Here is a 24220-nt window from a genome sequence, read left to right as displayed (position 1 = left end):
TTCGACAATTTTTACTCTTAACAATGAGTTACTCATAAAGAAAAACATACAAACGTTAATTGACGCAAGTAAGGAGGTTGGTCTGGAAGTAAAAACAGAGAAAACTAAGTATATGTTGCTGTCTCGTCACCAGAATGCAGGGCAAAATCATGACATAAAGATAGGAAACAGATGTTTTGAAAATGTGGCAAAGTTCAGATATTTGGGAACAATGATAACAGATCGAAACCGGATTCAGGAGGAAATTAAGAGGAGACTGAACTCGGACTGCCATCTGTGAGCCGATTGTCTAGATAATGTGGGACCCTCAACGTCTCACAACCCTATGGGCCTTCACGGCCTGTTATAGGGATAGGTTTACTTTACTTAACTTTAAAGAACTCGGACAATGCTTGCTATCAGTCTGTCTAGAACTTTCTGTCTTCTCGTCTGCTGTCCAAAAACATAAAACCTAGAATATACAAAACTGTAGTTCTGTATGGCCGTGAAACTTGGTCTCTGACAGTAAGGGAGGAAGGTATTTGAGAACAGGATGCTGAGAATATTTGGACCGAAGAGAGATGAAGTGACTGGAGGTTGGAGAAAACTGCATAATGAGGAGCTTCATAACTTGTACGCTTCTCCAAGTATAATTAGAATGATCAAGTCAAGGAGGATGAGGTCGGCAGGGCATGTAGCACGAATGGGGGATACGAGGAATGCATATAGGATATTGGTGAGAAAGGCAGATGGAAAGAGACCACTGGGAAGACAAAGGCGTAGGTGGGTGGACAATATTAAAATGGATCTTAGGGAGATAGGATGGGATGGTATGGATTGGATTGATGTGGCTCAGGATGGGGACCAGTGGAGGGTTCCATAAAATTTTGGGATTATTGAGTGGCTGAGCGACTGGCAGCTTCTCAAGAAGGGATCAGCTCCAAAGAGTTATTTATTTGTAACGAAATACTAAAAATTAAAAGTAATTTTTGCCTCCGTATTAATGAAATCTGCAGTGTAGTTCGATTTACAGCGATGGGTTTGAATTTACAGCAGAGATATACGTAGATAAGTAAGGGATAAATCTGAGGGCAAATTGGGCAAGCAGCATTGAAGGAAATTGAGGCAAACTCTATGTGAAGCTCTCACCAAATACAATGCTAATTGGAGATATGGTCCTGTGTATTTGTCACCCGGGGCTTGGAGTGATGACGTGTAATTTTTTACTTTCTCCGTTAACATTCCACAGACAGACAGACAGACAGGCGAAGACGTCTGCAGGAAGCGATCGGTGTGTGAACTACGACCTCGAGGAACATGCCCCCCTTCCTCCACCGACAGTAGTGAAACTGCTCCCTGACGAACACACGAACAGGAATGCTCCGGGTATCTGAATATAATTGAGGTTTGTGCGTCTCACGGCCGTGATTATGAATATAATTCTTCTGGAATGTGACCTCGTATATTTTGGTAGGTGGACACAAACGTTTCAGAGGAATATGCTATCTCCATCGTCATGGTTGAAAGACTGTCCACAATCAAGATGGTGTCCGCCAATACTACCTATGAGATTATACTACGTCATATCTAGAAGAAAGAGAGAGCGTTACTTTACGGCTGGAGGTTTACCGCCAATCATTTTGTCTTGCCGTCAAGCCCCTTGGGACCCACGACCAATAATTTTTTCAATTGAACACTTGCGGTTTTAGTTCTTACATAACGTCCTCTCTGACGAGAGGATGGATCTGTCGTTTACAACTGCTGCGGTCCTCGCCAGCGAAGTCATTCTTGGGTTTGAATCCCACGTGACTCATGACCATATTTTGCTGTCTCAGATTCGAGTCTCCCCCAACTGTGTGTGTGTGTGTGTGTATGCGTGCTGCGAAATTATGGGCACTCCCACTTTGTTGTGAAGCCCCTACGGTCGAAACAAACCCCTAGCTTCGTCCTCAACTGCCCGTCTGGGGGCCCTTACTCTGACCCTCTGTGTGCCCCACCTACAAGATCTCGAAGCCTGAAGACGGGAGAGAAAAGTAGTAGAGAAGCACGTACAAAGGGAGCCATTACAGAACTGAGACATTTCATTTCCGGGAAGGAAGGGGCACGAATTTGGTAGAATATTGCAACGCTTCGCCCTCTCGTCCTTCTGGTAAGGACAGTGGAAGTGAAGGCGATATGTTGGGTAGGAGTAGCGGCTTGAGACAGGGGCCTAGGAATTTTGGTTTAAGGAAGTAAGGGTTAGCTGCAAAATGCGGGGGGGGGGGATAATTTTGGAACCTCCAGAAAAACAAAAATCTGAGTGGGTGACACTAAGCGACCGCATCTCATCTTGAGGAGAGGCGTGACAGAGGTAACTCAGGGTGTAGGAGTTCAGTTTGCTCCGTAGTTTTTCCTTACTTTCTTGGGGTGGGGTGAGACTGAGTCTATTTGGTACGTCGGCCACTAACTGGCCTATTGTACCAGCCCCAGATTATAGATGATGAGCGTGGAGCAGTCGGTGGAATGAGAATTTGCAGAGGAAATAAAAGTACTCGGAGAAAACTTGTCCCAATGTCACTTTTTCCACCACAAATCCCATTTGACCTGACGTAGACTAACCCCCTGATCTATGGCACGGCCAATAAGGCGCAAGCACGCGCGTTGGTGCGTCTTCTTCGGATTGAAGTGGCTCAATGGGAAGGCGCGACGCCAAAACAAACGGCTTAGGCACTCGAGTTACTGACGTGGCTGAGGGCCAAGGGCGCTCCTTCTATACATTCAACCCACTACGCATTAGAGACCAAGAACCAGACGATTTAAACAATAAGGGTCACAAAACAATATCATGAAGTTACAATTGGGGGTTATAGAGCGCGTTGCGTCTCCATGCGAAAACAGTTTACTGTCCCTGACCCACCAAAGTGCATGGAGCGTAAGCTGGGATTCCAATAAAGCGCACCTTTACAGTAGCCCTGTGATCAGCCCACTGAAGTTATCGCCGTCAAGTGACCTCGGACGCAACCATCGTCTCTGTACTAAGCTTAGCTCAAAGGGCCGCGGCATAGCTCAAGCGGTTAGTCGCTGGCTTCCAACCGCGGGGGCCCGGGTTCGATCCCGGTGGGATTCAAGTGGGATTTGTGGTGGAAAAATTGGCGCTGGGGCAGTTTTCTCCGAGTACTTCGGTTTCCCCTGCCAATCTTCATTCCACCAATTGCTCAACAATCACCCTCACCTATCATCTGGGGCTGGTACAATAGGCCAGAAGTGGCCGCAGTACAAGAGACTTAGTCCCACCCCACTAGCAATAAAAAAAAAGCTTAGCTCATCCCACTATAAGTTCTGTCCTGTTCTGTACGCTGCTTGTGGTTCTCATCACCTCCTCTAACATAATGCCTATCTATCTATCTATGGTTCTACATCGCTTTGCTGGACCTTGGCTGCTTTCTTAGTTTCTTAATAACGTATATACACAGTCGGTAGGACTCCTTGGACGGGAGATCGGCCCGTCGCAAGGCTGCTACCTACACACAGAATAAACGCACACAGACATCCATGCCTCCAGTGGGATTCGAGCCCACGATCCCAGCGTTGCTTCATGTCTCACACCGCGCGGCCAGCCACTGTGATCGGCGCGAGGATACTGGGTCAAACTTAAAGGGGCCACATAACTTTCTATATCATCCTTTCAAAATTGGTCATTTAGTCGTCCTTATTTTCATATGTCCTTGTAAAAGCGTTGTTAAATAATCAAACAATCCATACTTAACACATTTTATTGGTCGTTACACAGTAACGACATACTGGAAGGCATTAACGGTTTGTAAACGAGAAAGTTATCTGCTTCAGATACTGCACCGACTAACAGCAGTTCAGGATTCGTTCTCCTTTTCTTCAGCCACTCCAAGCAACTGATTTTAAACAGTCCTACATGAAACGTGGCCAGATCCCTTCGACGAAGGACACAGGTTTATATTCTTCATGGTGGTGGGAGGTTGGAGAAAACTGCATAATGAGGAGCTTCATAACTTATACTCTTCGCCAAGTGATCAAGTCAAGGAGGATGAGATGGGCAGGACATGTAGCACGAAACAGGGAGACGCGGATTTCATTTAGGATAGTTGTGGGAAAGCCAGAAGGAAAGAGACTATTACGAAGATCAAGACATAGGTGGGTGGGCAATATTAATATGGATTTTAGAGAAATAGGATGGGATGGTATGGATTGGATTGGATTGGATTGCTCTGGCTCAGGATAGGGACCAGTGGGGGATTCTTGTGAGTACGCTAATGAACCTTCGGGTTCCATAAAATCCTGGGAAGTTCCTGAGTAGCTGCACAACTGGTGGCTTCTCAAGAAGGCCTCAGCTCCGTGAAGTGACTAAAATGCACGGTGTGACCCACCTCGTTAGAAGCGACCGTACAAGGTCTCATGTTCAAACGTGCCCTGTCCTAGTTTCTAGGGCACGTGGCAAGAGGGGTAAGGGGAAGGTAGGATATGAAAGAGTAATACGAGATTTGGTGAAAAGGGAAAGTATTGGAAAGGGGGGGGGAGTGAAAGCATATTTTTGTTAAGATGTTCCCAGGCTTCGCCCGCGCTTACTTCTGAGAACCCGAAACATTAGAATCCTTGGGAGTTTGAGACAGGGAATTTTGATTTTCCGAACAAGTGGTGAATTTGGTGCTCCATCGTTCGGCGGAGCTGTGCGGGAAACTGAACGCGCTGCTGCGACATTTCGGGAGGAAGGGGGCACGAAGAGTGAACCGATGGTTCCAGAGCCTTTGGTTGTGTTGTAGGAGAGGCAATTAGCAAAGACCTTCAGACAATAACACAAAGACTATTTTTGTAATCCGTATTCTTACACTGCGTCTCGCGGTAGCGTAGTTGGTTAAGTCACTATAGTACAAACCTGAAGGTCACGGGCTCGATTTCCGATGAAGTCATTGTTTTTTTTTCAATTGACCTAATCCTTCCAGCAGCACTGTAGCCCTGGGGTCGACTCTGCCTCTAACAGAAATGAGTACCAGGAACCTTCCTGGGGTTGCAGGGCTGACAACCTAATCTCCATCTGTGAGCTGACTGTCTGTAAAATATGGGAGCCTTAAAGTCTCGCAACCCTATGGCTTCCACGGCCTGGTACATGGATAGCTTTACCTTTTTCATTCTTACACCTGTTACATTTCGGGCAATTCATACAAAGAAGATGCAATGAACGCACAGGAAAGCAGGGAATTCTCGGTTATGCATAGTTCGCTAAGCGGCTACATACACTTTGGAGGAACATATTGTCAGCATCTTCAGGGTGGCTTCTGTTCTGAGCATTGCGCGTGGTTATAGGCATTTAAAATGAAGGCACTGTCTTCTCACGGTTGAGTTCTACCCTGCAGATGGAGGATATGTTACCCGTAAACATTGGTACCACCTATGTTGTCATAACCCAGGGCACAGTATAATGTTCACCGTCGTAAAGGTCGGAAATATTGTATAAGAAATTTCATGATTAGCTCAGAAATTATTAGCTTTTGAAGGAAGACTCATTCTCCATTGCCACAGAGGAGAATGACATGTGTTATGAGTGCAGATATTCGTAATGGCGGGCCTGAGGAACTCCTAACCTGAGGCTACAACGTGCTAACAGCTACATCATTGCGTGTGATGACAATCTGAGAGAAAGGCTGTGATACAAGAGGTGAAGCAGACTATATATGTTTCTCAATTACGTAAGCATGACGAAACATGTACCGTGACAGACTGCGCAGATGCACTGATCCGCTGGAACAGATAGCTCCAGTGGGCTTCACTAATCCTGCCAGCCTGAATTTCATGTAAATAACATATAGAATTTTGTTGCTTTCTCACAGGAAACACACTCCATCTCAGTTGCGAACACCAACCGATTAAATATGTTCACGGAAACGTTCGCTGCATATTGTGGGCATCAAACGTAACACGAACAAATGCAAAAGCTCGTGGTGTATATAGCAAGCACTGGCCTTTAAAAGGTTAATCAGTTACAATGTAACACCGATATCAACAGGGAGAGTTTGAGTGTGTTTACACAGGAAGCTAAAGAAGGCATAATGAGATTTAATCCAACATGTTAAAGAATATCTCATTTCCGAAAGTACAAAATTGATTTTGATGAAAAGGTTATTGTTGTCTACATTAAAAGCTTTTTTTTTTCGCTTACCATCGCGGTGACCCGTGTTCGATCCCAGGCCGTGTAATGTGGGCTTTATGTCAAACAGAGTGGTACTGGGGAAAGTTTTCTACAAGAACTTCGGTTCCCGCCGTCAATTCTACCGAATGCGCCACATTCATTAAACGTCCTGTCTTCGACGAGATATAATCTCTACAATTAAAGCGTTATAAAATAAATAAAAAATAAGTTTCCGTCCAGTTGTACTTATATGAAGCTTCAGCCAAAATCAGATCACTTAAATCTAGCTCTTTATAAAACAAAGTTGGGAGTTGGCACAAAATAAATAGACATAATCAAGATCTGGAAATTCTGTTCCATTCAATTTTAAATATTAAGTACATTTCATGAAATTACATGGAAAAATATGGACCCTTCAACAAAAGAGGTAGCGCTTTCATTAGCATTTTATTCTGTAACGACACAGCAGTTACAGTACCAAACAGGGGAACTCTGGTGTGCGCATGTCGCTTCTTTGTTAGAAAAAAGTCTGTCCGTAACAGTGAACCTCTTCCAGACTTTTCGGTCCTCAAATTTATAATGAAAATTATGTCTTCCTCTGGGTAAAATGTTTTGGTTCCTATTTCTGCCACAAGAGTGAAGCATAAACGAGGAAATCAATTTGCATATGCAACAAACGAACATCAAGACCACAGAGGAATAAACATTCACAAAGGCTACAGTTGAACACACGCATATTCCGTTGGAGAATGCAGGCCTACTTCAACCGATGCTGCATTTCGGATCTTGTGACTGTCACGAACCTGTTTCACGTTTCTATGGTAGGAAGTACGCAGTGGACTGTGTCCAGGGCTCTCCTCTTTGCCTCTTGACGCGGTAAGAAACGTGCAGTAGACTCGATATGGGTAACTGGCCAGCAAACATTTTGGCTGTGACACCATGTGCCCTGGTAGCAAATCCCTGATCATGGAGGCAGCAGCAGTTAATTCTTCTTCTTCTTCTTCTTCTTCTCCTCCTCCTCCTCCTCCTCCTCCTTCCATCTTAAGAGCGGGTGCTACTAGACCATTCATAATTTCGGGAGTTTTAAAACCGGTCTTTCTACATGTTGCTGTGACTTATACGAATTCCAAGTTCAGACGGCCAATAAAATGTTTGTCCCTTGCTTTCATGTTATCTTGCTCGGCTTATTCTTTGATCCTGAAGATGGAGGCAATATGTCAATCCGAAACATCGGTTGACTTTAAACGGACTACAATGCCTTACATCCCAAAAGACAGTACCCTTCATAACCACCCCTGTGAGACTTTCAAATAGATTCCAAAACCTTCTCCGAGGAGAGGGGTGGAGAGACGATTCAAGAGATGTATATGAAACTACATGGGGTTGAGGCTTGTCTGTGGGGGCAACAAGCGAATGTGGGAGGAGGGGAAGGTGGACACCTTGGAAATACTATCGCAACATTTGACTCAACTGACGACAGCCACTGAACACCATGAATTCAGAGTGGTATTTTTAAAAACGTATAGATAGCTAGTCGGTATAGCGAGTGGCTACGGGCTGGGCGACTGAGGGGTCGGAGTTCGAGTCCCAGTGGGGTTAAGAATTTTCTCTTCTCCACAGCGTCCAGACCATCTCTGGGGCGCACCCAACCTCCTATCTAATGAGTACCGGAGGTTCTTTCCCCAGAGGTAAAACGGCAGGGGCATGAAGCGGACCACTCACTTCAAACTAGTGCTGAGGTCAAGAAAATACGAATATATACATCCACTCCGCCATACACCTCCATAGCGTAGTGCTTACTTAGTTAAGCACAGGGATAATTTTAACTTACATTTACACATATATGACAAATTAAGTATTTATTTTTTTAAGATTACAGTTCTCTGAGTTGTGATACCGTATAGTCTGGTAGATACCAGCGTTTTGGAGGAATTCCTTGCCTTGATCTTTAGACTAGAAGGGTTGTATTTTGCACCCAACTGAGCATGATACAAGGGAATGTCCCCAGGACATCTGCAACTCTCCCCCGTTACTCTGAATGCGCCCGTTGGTCGCGTTCCAGGATCCACGTGTCACATTTTCTGTCGGGTGACAGGCCTGACGTGTCCGGTAAACTCTGGCATTTCTCTGTGTAAAGAATTTCACGATCTGTGTACACACACCAACTTTCTGCTGGTCTAAAGAGGTTCAGAGACTGGCGATCATCATCATCATCGTCATCATCATGCCTTCCTTGACGCTTAATTCAATTCCACCGCATTTGAAGCGAGTTATTTTGCTAAACGGCTTTCTGCAACAACCTTTCACCAGAAGCAGGAAACAGCCATATTAAAATCGAATAATTGCTGAAACTATCAGGGAAGGCTCTGTTTTTGTGAAGAATACATCACCGTACCACGAGCAGAGACTATTTGCTTTGCTTCTGAACAAACTATTTCATGAAAGTTCAGGCATTTCCGTCATCTACAGCACTTCTCGGCCACTTTCTGTGGCACGAGAGGGCGGGCTCCGTAGTGCAGGGATTCAGAAGGAAGTTGATTTTATTTCCTTTTATTATAATTAAAGGCTGGGACGTAGCTCAAGCGGCTACGAGCTGGTGTCTCACTCCAGAGTTCCGGGTTCAGTTCTGAGTGAGTTCATGTGAGACTCGATCTGTTGAAGTGACAAACTGGAAGTTTTGTGTTTCGAGTTTCTTGGATCCTCCCCTCCACCATTAACCCATAATCATCTGTCATCTTCTACTGACGCGTGCGGTGGCCGTTATCAGGCAGCACATTATCATATCCTCGGTCTTTAAAACGAGGCCTCATCTTTACCCGACGCTTGGCTGAAAGCAGTGAAGAGAGTAAGTTATTTTTTCTTAAAGTCTCTTCTATACACACTGCAGTACTTCTATATACACAGTAAGTACTGTGATCTTGAAAACCCTATCTCGAGATATGGACGCATTCACGCAGTTTCAGTCCCTCTGATTAGGATGAAGTAATTTTTTGGGATCCCGTTTTTCATTCTATATGACTATCTCGGACACCCAGGATATCTCCGAACACGAGGAAGGCGTGTTATCCAATTGCACCACTTCATACAGCGATACCGATATCCCACTCCACAGAGGGACGGAGATGCACCTCTCAACACAGCCATACCTATGCACCACTTCAGAGAGAAACATAGACGCTCCACTTCAAAGGGGGACCCAGACGCGCCACTTCACTGAGGAACACAGGAGCTCCACTTCACAGGGGGCCCAGACGCGCCACTTCGCAGGGTCACGTTTACTGCTGTTTGTATTTCAATATATCGAGGAATATTTCAGACAAACGTTTTAAATCTTGTTGGAGTCTGCTTTTATGGCATGAACTAGCTCCTTTTAAGACGATTGGTCTTATGAAGATCAGTTGTATTGCCGGATACAATGGGTCGTAAACGTGTAAATCAAATTCTTTTGACAAGTTTAATGAACATTCCAACACGTAATTTCATCGAAATCCTACTCGTAATTTCAAAGATTAAATCTACCCACAGACAAACATAGGAACAGATATTACCTTCCCATTATGCTTTCATTTTATTAATGTAGAAAAAGAAATTATGTACCACATACGGGAGAGATGAGAAATGCATTGAAAATTGTTGTTGGAAAATCTGAAGAGAAAAGACCGTTTGTGAAACTTGAGCATAAATGGACCCAGACGTAGATGGAAGGATAATAATAAAATGGACATGTACATTGCGATGTTGTGGACTAGGTTCAACTGGCTCAAGATAGGGTTCAGTGGTGGGATGTTTTGAAGACGGCAAATAACCTTCAGGGTTCATAAAATTCAGGGAATTTCTTGACCAGCTGGGCGACTGTCAGCTTCTCAAGAAAGGTTTTTGTGCACCAAGTTAGTTGCTATATTTCCAATCAAAGTTTCACGCTTCTTTTGGACTTGAAAGTCCCCGACTTCGTATGTATTTCCGGTCTTCTCTGCTCAGTGCTATCTTGACTTTGTCTTAGATCCGGAAGATGGAATCACTTCGCTGCTTCGAAACATCGGTGAACATATACTCCATTCTGCACAGCGTGATATCCCAACTTTTAAGCTTTAAACTCATCTACCTCACAGAAAACACTCTCCTTCTCCATAACAAAGACCAACCTCTGTTCTTTGGTTGTCACACAATGTGGATGTGGGAGATTTTGCCGACGTTTCGGAGGCACATGCATGTACTTGAACCAGACTTCGTCAGTAAAGTGACCGGCTGTGTATCTGCCGTTCGGAGTTTGATTACCAGCAAGTGTAGGAAATCTCTCCTGCTCCTTCCTAGTCCTTACCCAATTGGTACCGGGAGTAGTTGCCCCGGGGTGGGGCAGTATGAAGCTGATTGCTTATCTCAGTCGAATCCCACAGTCTAAAGGCATGAAGCTAAGTCTCCACTACACGCTACACCATAACGCGAGTGTGGTGCTTAGACACAGGGTAACTTAAACTTCATGTGCAGAGGTTTTCTTGAGAAGATGATAGTTTCTTAGCTAATTAACTAATATTGCGACCTCTCTGGAACCCAAGGGTTCATTACCGTGTTCACAAGATCCCGCCATTGTTTTATATCCTGAGTCAGATCAATTCAATCCACATCCTGTAGCTCTGTTTGTTTAAGGTGCGTCTTAATACTAGCTTAGCATCTACACCTGAATATTCAAGTGGTTTATTTCCTTCAAGGTTTTCCGACCAAAATTCTGTATGCACTTCTCAGCTCTCCCATGCGTGCTACATGTACCACTAATCTATTTCCTTTTGATTTGAACATACTACTAATATCTGACAAGGAGTAAAAATTATGAAGCTCTTCATCACGTAGTTTTCTTCACCCTCTTGTCATACCCCCTCCCTGTTCCCCTCAGCACCCTGAGGGTATGTATGGGACCGAGTTCCGCACTCATGCAGAACAAAGGCAGAGGTGTAGTTCTGCGTTCATGTTGATGAGTATCAGCATAACTTGTCTCACGGAATACGATGGCTTGCAGTTCTAATAACAAAAGTTTTTGAAGGAACCTGCTGCTTGCATCTTGATGGCAGTCTGTACGGCGTCACACTCCGGAAGATCGCTTTTAATCTCCGCGGTTGTACACAGCAGACGGCAGTCCTTAGCGCGCAAGTCAGGCTCGGGTACCGACTTGCTGCTCTCAGGTGTCAGTGAGCTGCCCGCAATGGGGGCGGTCAGTATCCCCGGGTAGGGGGCATCACACGCGGTCTCCCCCCACCCCCTTCCGGGCACGGTTTATAAGCCGTCATGATCGGTGTGGGCATCAGCAGTCGATCTCAGGGAAGAGACCGTCGAAGCAGAAGCAGGGACAGCCAGACGCGTATTCAACGATGAAAGTATTAGTGGTAAGTTAGTGCTGGTTCCCCCGACTCGCTAGGCTGCAGTTGTTACAGATCAGGAAAAGGAAGCATATCTTCACAGTTCTAGGATTATCATTATGCATATCATAAACTGCAAGGTATGAGATTTTCCCTATGCTTAATTGACTCAGCACCATGTCACGAAGACGTACTGGGAACTGGAGGTAGAGTTCCACGATTCTTGACATCGGCACTAGATGGAGGTGAGTGGTCAGCTTCACGACTTTGTCGCTTTGCTTCCAGGGGAGCAGCTCCCTGTAGCCGTTGGCTAGGAAGCTAATTGGGCTCCACGGCCGGTCTGGAAGATTTTGAGAATATTTACGGAAAACTGTATTGAGCATAAAATGCGTGTTCCATTCGTCAGTAAAATTTTATTCGAAACATTTTCTGCTGCAATAAACATTTAGCGATATACGCTCGATATGCAACAGAAAGGCATGTAGATCTTCACGTAAACTGTCCGTTACAGTTGCAAAGAAAGGTGAAGCTATCGCTGTAACAGACCGTGGAGGCCCATACCGTTGTGACACGTCGAGGCTCCCACATTTTTTAGACAGTCGGCTCACAAATGGCGTGAGGCCAGCATAACGCGCCGGCCGCCCTTTGCCCCAGAGGAAGATTCCTGGTACTCTTTTCTGTTAGAGGCTGAGTCGTCCCTAGGCCATAGTGCGGCTGGAAGAATTAGGTCAATTGGGGGGGGGATACAATAACCTCATCGAGAACAGAACGCGCGACCTACCGGCTTGTAACATAGTGCCTCAACCAAATTGAATTATTTTGAAAAGGATTTAATAAAACTCCCCAGTATGGAAGTTTATGATAAAACATTCGGCGTTTCCTGAGTCGTTGAATGCGGACAGACAGACAAAGGTGGCGAAGCGAACAGATGCGTTTTTGTACCTGTGGGCTGAGATCGCGCTGAACAAAAACATGCTGACTGCCAATAAACGCAGAGGACCGGATAATCTGTATGCCTGTTACCGCAATGTGCATGAAGGAAGCTGTGACGAGACATTCAACTCCGAAATCCTCGGACTTGTTACTGGTAGGGTGGGCGGGGCTACCGGGGGCACACAAAGACAGAGGCCAGGAAAATTTAACTTCGGTTCATCATATCCCGCGTATGAAGCACATGAGTCCAAGATAACATTTCATTTAATTTATAGAAAACGACCCTTCGTGCGAAATGGGAGACTACCGTAAGGAATACGTGTATATATCCCGCTGAAACAAACTACTTCAAAATAAAGATCTGAGTTTTCCACGGCGGTGACTATGAAGAATTCCGTCTTCTGGGATATGGCGCAGTGTAGGACTTGTGTGAACAGACGTTTCGGAGGAAAGTACCCTTAATATGGAAGCGATACGGTTCTCCGAAACGTTAGTTCACACAAGATCTACGCTGCGCCACTTACCAGAAGACGGCATTCTTCTGCTTCAAAAAACTCTAAATAAAAGTTCTGTATAACATCTACATTTCACTAAGACAGCAAATTTGACAGACTATAAATGCACATTAAGCGTCGCTGCTATCTAGAGGATCAGGTTCCCGGAAGGAGGGCACTGAAATACCGACTCGGAGACACATTCCACTCCTGTCATTTTCTGCCCATGTTCGCAACTACTTGATGACATAATAACGAACACACATGACGACAGAAGACAAGAATGAGTAAGTCTGTGCAGTATAACAATAATATAAATTACAAGCCAGATGTCTTTAGCACATTCTTGAGTAGCTAAGAGACTTGCGACTTCTCAAGAACTCAACTCCGTGGAATACATTAGTTACTTAGATTTTCTTTATGTTCCATGGAATTGGCAGAAGTGGGAGCGCCATGGAAGCATTCAGAAGTAACAATGTGTATGCGTGACACTGGGCCACTAGCAAATGTGTTTGATTTAACCACACGAAATTCGCAAACATTTCTGTAAACTTGTAAAAGTTTTCCAAACTTTTAAACTTTCTGTACGCAGGCGCATGACTGAGGAAGCAATTTTGTTACAGCCCTACAGGTGACATCTGTAAATTGAAAAGTCCAATGACCTCATCGAGAATCGAACCCAAAATCATCCAGCTTTAGCATAGTGCCTCAAACAACTACGCTACCGCGTGCCCCATGCTAACCTAACATAACCAGACCCACGTACCAATCTAAGGGACGTGTGTATATGTACGTAGCAAGGAACACATTACGTGCATGCGGTCTGCATATTATTAGGCGCATTTAAGACTTATTCTCTCAAGTGTACTCAATAAAATACGTGATAATTGTAGCTCCGTTGTACAGAGAATGCGTTTTATGTTTCGACCATCATTTCAACTAGTGTTACTTTTACAGGAAACATGTACATCGTATAACATGGGAAACAAAGCTTACGGAATCCAGATATTACAAACAATATGGGCATAGCTTAACCGCTCTAACGCATAAGCTCAATTATTGTTTAATTACTCATACAACAGTAAAACTTGCCGAAAAATATATTTCACGTGAAATGTGCGTTCCATTTCTCTCTCCGACTTTTCTTCGAAAAAGTTTGTGCAGTATTTTCCGAGATACATGTGCAGAAGTGCATTTGGGTCCTCATACGAAGTGTCTGTTATTGTTGTCCGGTTTTAAGCAAAACTTGGAGAATGTACATTAATTTTAGTGAAACTCTCCAATATCAAATATTAAAAGTGTTTTTCGGAATTCTCTAGTTGTTGTTACGTGTGGATAGACAGACGTTGCGGAAATGTTGGTGCATTTCTGCAGCTTGGCTTTACGGACAAGCCAAATACTGGGGCCGAGTGTCATCTCACTTCTGTTCCCCTCTTCTGCAAGAAGGTCTTGCTCCTCCTTGGGGCGCGCAGCACCTGCGGTACATTTGCCTTAGCCCCTTGAATCACAGTGGCTGCTACCTGTGTCACCTGACTTAACATGTCGGTGATCACATCTGTCAACTCCTCACTGCACGAGTAGTGCGAATGATAATTCTACTAAATTTTCCTCATTAACCCTTTCAAGCTCAGTGCGTACTACAAGTACCACCCACCCCAACTTTCAAGAAATTCTTATATTTTTGCCCAGAGAGGGTATTTATGTAAAGAGTTATACTTCGGACATATAATGCCGTGTAGTCCGTTGAAATTCAACCTCTGTTTCGGAGGAACATGTCGCCTCCAACCTCAGGGTCAAAGAACAGGTTGGCTTCTTAGCTTATTCTTCGAGTCACGAAAAATGAGGCGATAGGTACCTCCGAAACGGCGGTTGAATTTCAACGGACTACACTGCGTATATCCCAGAAGACAAAACTCTTCATAACCACCGCTGTGAGAACCTCAAATCCTACATGCATTTGTTTCGTACGATTCTCATAATAAACAATAATCCCCCCTCCCAAAACAGCATTAAGCGGTTGGTCTTTGTAATGGAGACGCAGTGTGTTTTCTGTGAGGTAGGAGCTGCATTTTGAGTACTGTTTACATGAACCTCCGGCTTCACAGCTTAGAGAATTCCCACGAAATAATTATACGATTCAGTGCGTCTGTCTGTCCGCTTTCAAGGCGGTGTGAATGAACTCCGAACCCCAGTTACAGCATTCTGCTCCCTTACAGCTCGTCGCCTCTCTAGGGGTGCTCGCGCAGGCTCGCCCAGAGGCCGGGTACTCGTACTCCGCGCCGTCCAGCAGTTTTGGAACTTCTGGGGGCGGGTTAAGTGGCGGCGGTTTTAGCGGTGGCGGCATAGGAATCAGTAGCGGGGCTCTCGGCGGTGGCGGCATAGGAATCAGCAGCGGGGCTCTCGGCGGCGGCGGCGGTGGCGGCGGCATAGGATTCAGCAGCGGGGGTCTCGGTGGCGGCGGCGGTGGCGGCGGCATAGGATTCAGCAGCGGGGGTCTCGGTGGCGGATTTGGCGGTGGCTCCGGGGCGTCATTTAGCGGCGTCTCAGGAGGAGCAATCGGAGGTGGTTCCCTCATCCAGAAGCACATATATGTGCACGTGCCGCCCCCAGAGCCGGAGGAGCACATAGCCCAGAGCCTGCCTCAATTCCGCCCAGCTCAGAAGCACTACAAGATTGTGTTCATCAAGGCGCCCACGCCGCCCACACCGACAGCCGCAAACATCCAGCTGCCCGGCCAGGACGAGCAGAAGACGCTCATCTACGTGCTCGTCAAGAAGCCTGACGAGGCAGAAGCACTCAACATCCAGCAGCCAGCCCCTACGCAGCCGTCCAAACCAGAGGTCTACTTCATCAAGTACAAGACGCAGAAGCAGGTCAGTACATATGCATCACAGGGCACCATCTCGCTGCAAATAAACCGCGTGGTTTCGCGGCCCCTGAGACGAAAGAACTGTCCCTACGAATTCTTAGAACTCCACAGAGGGAGCCCTAAGCCGACAGTAGGTCAGGCAATCAGTATTATTTCCCGTTCACAATAGCCCACCACACGCATTCCTAATCCGAGACAAATGGACCCAATTCTCACCCTCGCACGCTGTTTATTTTCAATATTTTCCTCCCATGCACGCCACAGTGTTCCAGTCTCTTCTCTTCCAACATAAACTCTTCATATTTCTATTTCTCCCCTGTGCTACAGCGCTTTGCACCGCAGCCCAGTTGATTTAATCATCCCTATAACATGTAGAGGCCGATCAGAGTGGCCGCGCGGTCTAAGTCGTGTCTTCGCTCGCTCGAATGCCGGGATCGTGGGTTCGAATCCCACTCAAGGCACAGATGTCTGTGTGTGCGTTTATTCTATGTTGTCCTGTGTGTAGGCAGCGTCCTTGCGACGGGCTTATTACTCGTCCAAAGAGTTCTACCGGTTGTGTAAACAAGATTACGAAACTGAAGAAGAGGTCAGGGCCCATCAAAGGGCTGTAGAGCCATTGATTAATAACATGCAGAGTACAGCTACCTTCTGGGATGTAATGTCGTGAAGTTCCATAGAAGTCCATCAATACTTTGTGGGGAACCCAAATTGTGCAGTTTTCTCCAGCCTTCTCCTAAACATTGTCTAAAATATCTGTGAGGTTACGTCATCATCATATAGTGACAGATCATTGCGTCATCATTAGAAACTACTAGATTCTGTTTTCAACATGCGACGGTAACCTCTGTCACCATGCCGGAGATCTTCTTGAAAACAAAGGACTTCATAACCTTGCCTGCTCAAGATTTGATGTACCCCCTCTCTCCTATGTCCAAATGTTCTCCACTGCTCATTTCCAGAGGATGTGACTCTAAGTCCTCCCTTCCTCTAATGCAAGCGACCAAGTAATTTACTGAAATTTTAATTTAAAACTATATCTTACTCTAGGTCAATGCATGGTAACCGAAACTGTCGAATATTAAGTGAGCTCAAGATATGGTACAGTTCTGAGAATTTGACGTTCTTTCGGCAGTTTCGTGTTAGCTCTACTCTGATTTATATATGCATCTTGCAGTTTCACCTTTCATTGTTCCTGGAACTGTTTGCAGTTCCTTCAGTTTCAATGTGATTGCTCTCCGCAGTGTTTACTGCGGATGAGTACATTTAATTTCATCTAAAAGGTTCAAACGCCGGAAAGCTACAGCAGCGTTCTGCCGCTTTAGTTCTTCCACATCGCCTTGACTTTTCTTGTGGCAATTTCTTAAAGACGGCTTGTACACAAACTACCCAGAAAACATAGCTGAAACCTAATACTGAAAATGCAATTTTCTGCATCACGGCTGAAATTCGTAAATGTGCCCTTGGATACGATAAAAAGCAACGTGTTTTGTGAATGCCCATTTGCGGTTTATATTCCGTGAGATATGTAATACAATGTATCTGTTCAAATAAGCCACACACTACACAGCGAACAGGAACGTTACACGCAAGAAAATAGTTCGGTGAATTTCGCTTTGTTTCCATAGGTTTCCTCCGGAGGCGCTATTGGCGGTGGTGTTGGTGTTGGAGGTGGTGTTGGGGGTGGAATCGGCGTTAGCAGCGGTGCAGGAGTTGGCGGTGGCGTTGCAGACGGAGTTGGCGGCGGATACAGCGGCGGCGGAATTGGTATCAGCAGCAGTTCAATCGGAGCCGGAAGCAGTGGTGCCAGTGTCTCTTCCAGCTACGGTCCCCCTGGTGCCAGCGGTCCGTACTAAATCGGTTTCCACCTGCCAGATGCTGAAGTCAGTGACACACATCGCCTTTACTACCGAGTGATACCGTTTATAAGCCATCTGACAACTGGCAGAAGTCTTAAATAACTCGTCGAAATCAGTGTCAGTATTTATTGATTCTCATATAACATCACTTAGCGCGGAATCAGAGTGTGTGACGTATAAATGTCGACTGAACAATGCGCAGCATGATACAAATGCTTACCCGACGCGCCATTAACCTTTTGAAGACTAGATTTCTTGTAAACAGTATATATATATATATATATATTTAGTTCATACCTCACAGGAAACGCATTATGTCTCCGCTACGAAGACCAACCGGTTAATGATGTTTAGGGAAACAGTCGCTGTTTGTTGTGAGAACCATACGAAACACAAATAGAATGTTAAGGCAGGCGGTATATATTGTGACCACTGGGCTTTAAAGGGTTAACTGAGACTGCAGATTCGTGCGTTGTAACAAAGGCATTGCACTTAACTTTAATATCGTGCCATTTCTTTTAATCCTGGCTCTTAATACTTTGATGGCGAAGAGCCAAAAGACATTTCTAACTTTTTTCTTTAAATAAAGTGGAACTTACGCGTGAATACTTAAAGAAATCCTCGTATTGTTAAGAGACCTTCACGAAACAGGGTATGCGAGTAAAATGTATGTGTCGATGCTCATCTGTTTACTTGTTATTGTTTGATTCGATTAGTTTTAAGAGACACCCTACGTTCACTGCTCAATGCTTGGGTTGCGTCATTTATATGTATTTTTGTATTGTGTTTGTATATATATATACATGTATATTTTTTGCAAGAAAACGGTGGCAATAAATGTATTAATAAGATTTTCTTCGAGTGATGTCAACTTGTTTTCCTTACTATGTCCTGTTCCACCCTATACATGAACATGAAGCTGATGATTTGGGTTTTGAGTCCTTCACCTCTGTAGTCAGTGCTGAACTAATCAAATCAGAGAAAGCACAAAACTTTGTTCGCAAGTCACACATTTCGACGACTTGGGGGGAGCCCAAAATTGCAGCTGTTAAATGCTGCCGGAGGTAAGTTGAAACAGTCTGTTCCTTGAATAACCAATGTATCAATAATCCTTTATGCATTTATTTTGAAATACGTGTATTTCCGTTAGTTTTATATTTTTACAAGTTTTAAGCAGTCAGAATTATCAGATCTAGGGCCGATAGTACAAATCAAAGAACTGTAGGAAGAAGCTATGTTCCGAAATGCATCCCTCCCAATTTTGCATTATCTCATCGCAGAGACAATTTCAGTGTTGCACAACTGATTTAAGCGCATACAGTCTTAAACTAGGCTTATGTCTATACGTCTACATCACAGGGAAGAGTGATATCTTCTGGGATGTGATGCCGTGTAGTCTGGCCTGTAACTTCAAATGTGAAGAGTAATCCACGCAACAAGCAGAGCTCTGCTTTATACCAGGCTACACGGCGTCACATACCAGAATATAGTATTCTTCCGTATCACCGTCGTAAGAACCCCAAGTCCACACTCACCGTCCATTTATATAAGCCCTACATCCTGTAATGTTACCATGATATTTGCAAAGAGCCGTTCTAGCCTAATTTCCTTATTCTGAAAAAAAATTAAAGTTGGGCTTATGAGATCACCTTGCTGTCTATGTGTATGCGTGTCTATATCATGGCGCCTTAGCCCATCTCAACGGCGCAATTTATTCATACCGTCATTAACGCCAACATTACAAAATTTGAATTTTCTTAGACAAAGTATTAATACTGTAACGTACAGACCCATTGCTAGGCAACGACTCGGTAAACACATTTCAACGGGAGTCAATAAAACGGTCTTTTCCGCGAGGTCCGCCCCGAAGCTATATGAAGAGAAGTTCCAATGGAGCAATTAGTTGACAAAGCTGAGGGTTCAGTTGTGAAGTGTTAATCAACGGGCAACGGAAGATGAAGAATCTCCATTGTTAGATTCGTTACCAGGAAACGTCTAGCGAAAACAATGCAGAGGACTAGGGTTACCAAACAAAGACTAGTGGAAGTACAGTGAGAAGGCTTAGTGTGGAGTGATTTGTAGTGTGAAAATCAGTAATAGTGTAATAATTATTTTGTAGTTACGACCTGTAATTGAACAATAAATATATTCACCAATCCAAATCCCTTCTATAGTCACTAATACACATGACAATATTGTTCAAACGCCTGTACCGATATTAATAAGATTTGGTATGTGTATGCCACCTGAGGCAATTTCAGTGGCGTACATTATAAACTCCTCTAATCAGTAATACCAACATTCCAGTCTCTAAAATTGTTGAGGTAATACTCTTAACTTTATTGTAACTCCTAACCCCTCGCCATGAAACTTGGTATGTATATCATGCCATCTGGGGTTATCTCAACGGCGTACTTGCGAAGTGCTTATTTTCAGCAGTACCAATATTACAGCCTCTAAAATTTTTTAGGTAACACCCTTGATATTATTTGAATTTCTAAACCGATCGTCATGAAAACTGGTATGTATATGTCATGCTATCTGAGGTCAACGAAAAGTTGTAAGAATGTTACATGTGGGGTGATGCTAAGAGGCTGTCAGGAGCTAGACTACACAGCGCTGTCAGTGTAGGACCTTGAGAACTGCCAAGGATTTTAATGAAATTTGGTGCTGGAAGTAGACTAAATTTGTCGACACATTTCAGTTTCGATTGAAGTGTGACAAGAATTACGGACACTTTGCATGCGTCTCCGTGTGCATCTCGAACATAACCCAGATGTGAAAATATTTCCAAAAAGGAGTACAATAAACACTCGCTAATCCGGCTTAATTTTGGAGGGGGCACAGAGATCACCCGGTTTACGCGATAATCTGGATTAATGAAGTAAAAGACACAAAATATTTGTAAAACAAGAAAATGAAAAATGTAATAATGCAGGTAGTGCTGGTGAAAATAAATATAAAATTATCACTGCAGCAATTTCTTCCTTTGTCAGAACCTGAAATCCAGGGTCTCCTTCACCCAGCTCAAGCCAATCTTGGATATTTTCTTGCGTGGTTTCAGTCTGTTTCCAGTTGCCCTTAACAGTCTGAAAATCCTCTTGCTTCTAACCCTTCTTATTCCTAGATCCCACGTGTGTTTTAAAATAATGTATTCAACTGTGAACAGGATTTTTCATTTTTCACATTTCGATCCAGATTAAACGTAACCTGATTAGCGAGGGTTTGCTGTATACAGAAAAAAGAATGACACATTTGATGGCCAGCATGTTTGTCCCAGGTGTTCGAGATTATTAAACAGAAATGAACTAACCCACCAGAAGTGTCAGTCTCTACTGTCCGAGTTGCTACCCAACTTGAGCACTGAAGCAACTCAGAACAAATACGAACAATGGCTCCTGCAGACTTCTGTCAGGGCACAGGACCACAGCAAGGCCTGTGACTATGTAGGCAACATACAGGCCTACATGCGGCCATAGTCGAGCGACTACCGCTTCCATCTTGAAGTAAATGTTCGAACTTGTTTCGTAGCAAGTCTGGTCACTCGGGTTTCAGCTGCTGTCCCTAATGTATCTTGCTACCGGGTTATCACAGTGGTGAAGCATTCTGCTTATGCTGGGAGAGGGTTTCCCTCCGTTTCCTCAGACTCCAGAAGAAGTGTCTTCAAATTAGACAGGGCCGCAATGCGTCTAAGTTTGCACAAACATCCTACAACATGAGATAACTTCAGCGGTTGATATAACGGTTACAGAATTGCTAACCATTCATCCGAGATATACCTTTCGAAACCTGTGCAAGAACTGTGAAGCTAGCAGCGACAGCCGTTGCTATGGAACGGCTCTGCAAACAAGCTCGTTGCTAGATAACAGGTTCTTAACAAGCAACACTAGAGTAACTGGGTAGCGGTGTTCTCTGCGCGGTCCATGCAATAGCTACGTGACGCAACAAGAGAATACCTGTTGGGAGATGTGTTTTCTATGTGGTCAGTGCAGAGAGTATATAACGAAGAGTAGCTGCGATTAAGAGAGAGTCTTGAGACGGTAGTTAGAAGAGTAGGAGATAGTTGTGAGATAGCTGTCGGCTAGTAAGGATGTGAAAACGGAAGCTGAGGATGATACGGTGTTGGAAGCCGTTATGAGGCGACAACCGATGAAGATACAGAGGACTGATACGACTTCGTACGTGCTGCAGTGAAGTGTAGAATGTGTGATTTAGCGATGGTGCTATAGTTATGAACTCTAAGTGTTCAATAAATCTAATTACCAATCCAAACCCTGTCTGTAGTCTCACTTAATCACGTAAAATTATTTTGACCCTTCCATGTTTTTCGTAGGCAACTTCTCTCGGAAGCTTTTTCCATCACGTGCGAGATGACATGCTGTCCAATAGGCGTCATGTCTCCTGTCACCGCTCAAAAGGCGCATCGATCTGTGCCACCTCTACAACAGAAATCACGCATTCCCATCCAGAGAGACCCCCAGTTTCTTCTTGCTGGGAATTCCCTGGTTCTAATATCAGCCAGGGTACAAGTTTTCTTTAGTGACGATTTTTATGGTTATCCTCAGTCCCTACAGTATCCTACCTCAAAGTCTACCACGGCCACTTCTTTCCTGAGCCAGGATTGCTCAGTACGTGAAGTGACTAGGCTATGGGATGAGTTGTCGGGGAATCGGAGTTCAATTCTTCGAACGAGAACAGAGTTTTGCCTACAGTTTCAGACCGGTTCTGGGGTCCACCCAACCTCCTACCTAATGAGTACAGGGTAAACTTTCCCTTGGGGTAAAGCAGCCGGGTCGTGGAGCTGACCACTCACTACCATCAAGTGCCGAGGTTAAGAATGATGGTGCTCTACCTCCACTTCCCCATCTGTCATGAAAAGACGATGTTTAATTAAGCACAGGGACAACTTTATCTGTTATCTGGCCACTTATCTCAACATGTCAACATCAGATCACCGGACACTCGATAATTCTGTAGGGACAATTCAGAGCGCCGTTAAACAAGCCAAGAAGCAATACAAGTCACGTTACTGAAACAGTAAAGGAAAGATGAAACATCGAAATTTGAAAGTAGCCTCTCTCAGCCCATGTACACACACAACAGGGAGGTGACGTCACCTCTCGTTGTCTCTGGGTCCAGCAGACTGCTCAGGGCTAACGCCGTCCGTCCACACGGTTCGAATGCGATGCCTCACGGCACGGCCTCAATAGGATCTTGCGCTCCATCGCGGGACGCCATTTCCTAACGCTACTCTTGATTCAAATGTCAGTAGGTTAACTGGGGCTATGTGTGAAGCGCGGCTTGTGGCCTTTCCCTTTTGCATCATTCACTCTCAAGTGTCTGGTCGATAGGTATTGACCCTACCATCTGCTCACGCACTTAGAAACTCTGCCTTTTGCCCACAGACTGTTTCCACACATTTCGTATGATTTTCAGAATAAACAGCACTTACTTCCGTATACAGCAGTGTCCGGTTGGTCCTCGCAACGAAGACCTCTACCTCTCTTTGGGGTAAAGTAAGTAAGTAAGTAAATGTATCCCTGTAATAGGCCGTGGAAGCCCATAGGGTTGTGAGATGTCGAGGTTCCCACATTTTCTAGACAATCGGCTCATAGATGGCTGTGAGGTTGTCAGCCTTACGCGCCGGCCTCCCTTTACCCCCAGGAATATTCCTGGTACTCATTTCTGTTAGAGGCTGAGTCGACCACAGGGCCATAGTGCGGCTGGAAGGATTAGGTAAATTGAAAAAAATCCACCTTATCAGGATTCGATCCCGCGAACTTCCGACTAGTAGCACAGTGCTTTAACGAACTACGCTACCGCGTGCCCCCTTCTCTTTGGGCTAGGAACAGTATTTTAAAACTTTAAGTAGAGAAACAGCTCGGCAGGTGTTTTCTTCTCCACAGACTTCAGAACGACTTTGAAGCACACCTAGCCTCCTGTTCAATGGGACCTCTTTCCCCGGGGTGTCAAGTGGCAGGGGCATGAAAGTGACCACTCATCTTCATCTAGTGCCGAAGTCAAGAATTGTGGAGCTATACCTATACACCCCCCATTTTTTCTTCTAATTAAGCATAAGAGCAAATTTATCTTTAAAAATCTTACTGGAATGGCCAACAAATTATGCGATTAACCACTAATTTGATCAAGTGGGATTTGTGGTGGACAAATTGACGCTGGGGCAGGTTTTCTCCGAGTACTTCGGTTTCCCCTGCCAATCTTCATTCCACCAATTGCTCCACAATCACCCTCACCTATCATCTGGGCTGGTACAATAGGCCAGAAGTGGCCGCAGTACAAGTGACTTAGTCCCACCTCACTAGCAATAAAAAAAACACTAAATTCAGATAATCAAAATTCCACGGCCCCTGGTTCAAGCCACCACTTCTTACGAATCTAATGTCTTAACTACATACTATACTCCATCTGCTATGGGAAGGAGCCAGTATTATCTTGATGACGTAGACCTTTACGTCATCATTAGAGAATTACTACATTCTATTTGCAACATACACATGACTTCCCTGAAGTTGCCTATACTCTCGCAGTGTGTGATGCAATATTGTGCCCAGAACAGATACACTTAACAGAAGGATGAAGGCGCA

At 44.7% G+C, this 24220-nt stretch overlaps 2 protein-coding genes across 2 annotated transcripts in view; both read left to right on the top strand.

Annotated features, from left to right (window-relative positions):
* LOC111872157 (alkaline phosphatase, tissue-nonspecific isozyme) overlaps nucleotides 1-24220 on the top strand; it is an 86104-nt gene that overhangs the window by 20380 nt on the left and 41504 nt on the right. The window lies entirely within an intron of this gene.
* On the top strand, nucleotides 11351-19752 carry LOC111872159 (glycine-rich cell wall structural protein). The gene is made up of 3 exons (XM_023865752.2): nucleotides 11351-11490; nucleotides 15107-15763; nucleotides 17385-19752. Exons 1-3 carry the CDS (start codon nucleotides 11476-11478, stop codon nucleotides 17610-17612), a joined length of 900 nt encoding a protein of 299 aa, XP_023721520.1. The 5' UTR covers nucleotides 11351-11475; the 3' UTR covers nucleotides 17613-19752.

The sequence above is a fragment of the Cryptotermes secundus genome, unplaced genomic scaffold (assembly GCF_002891405.2).
Source record: "Cryptotermes secundus unplaced genomic scaffold, Csec_1.0 scaffold574, whole genome shotgun sequence".
Classification (NCBI taxonomy): Eukaryota; Metazoa; Arthropoda; class Insecta; order Blattodea; family Kalotermitidae; genus Cryptotermes; species Cryptotermes secundus.
Note: the sequence above shows the minus strand (reverse complement) of the source record. Positions and strands in the feature narration are given on the sequence as shown.

Excerpts from the sequence above, each read along its gene's own strand:
- LOC111872159 (XM_023865752.2), top strand. Across the intron at positions 15,764-17,384 it reads AGTACAAGACGCAGAAGCAG|GTTTCCTCCGGAGGCGCTAT; the intron begins GTCAGTACATAT and ends TTGTTTCCATAG.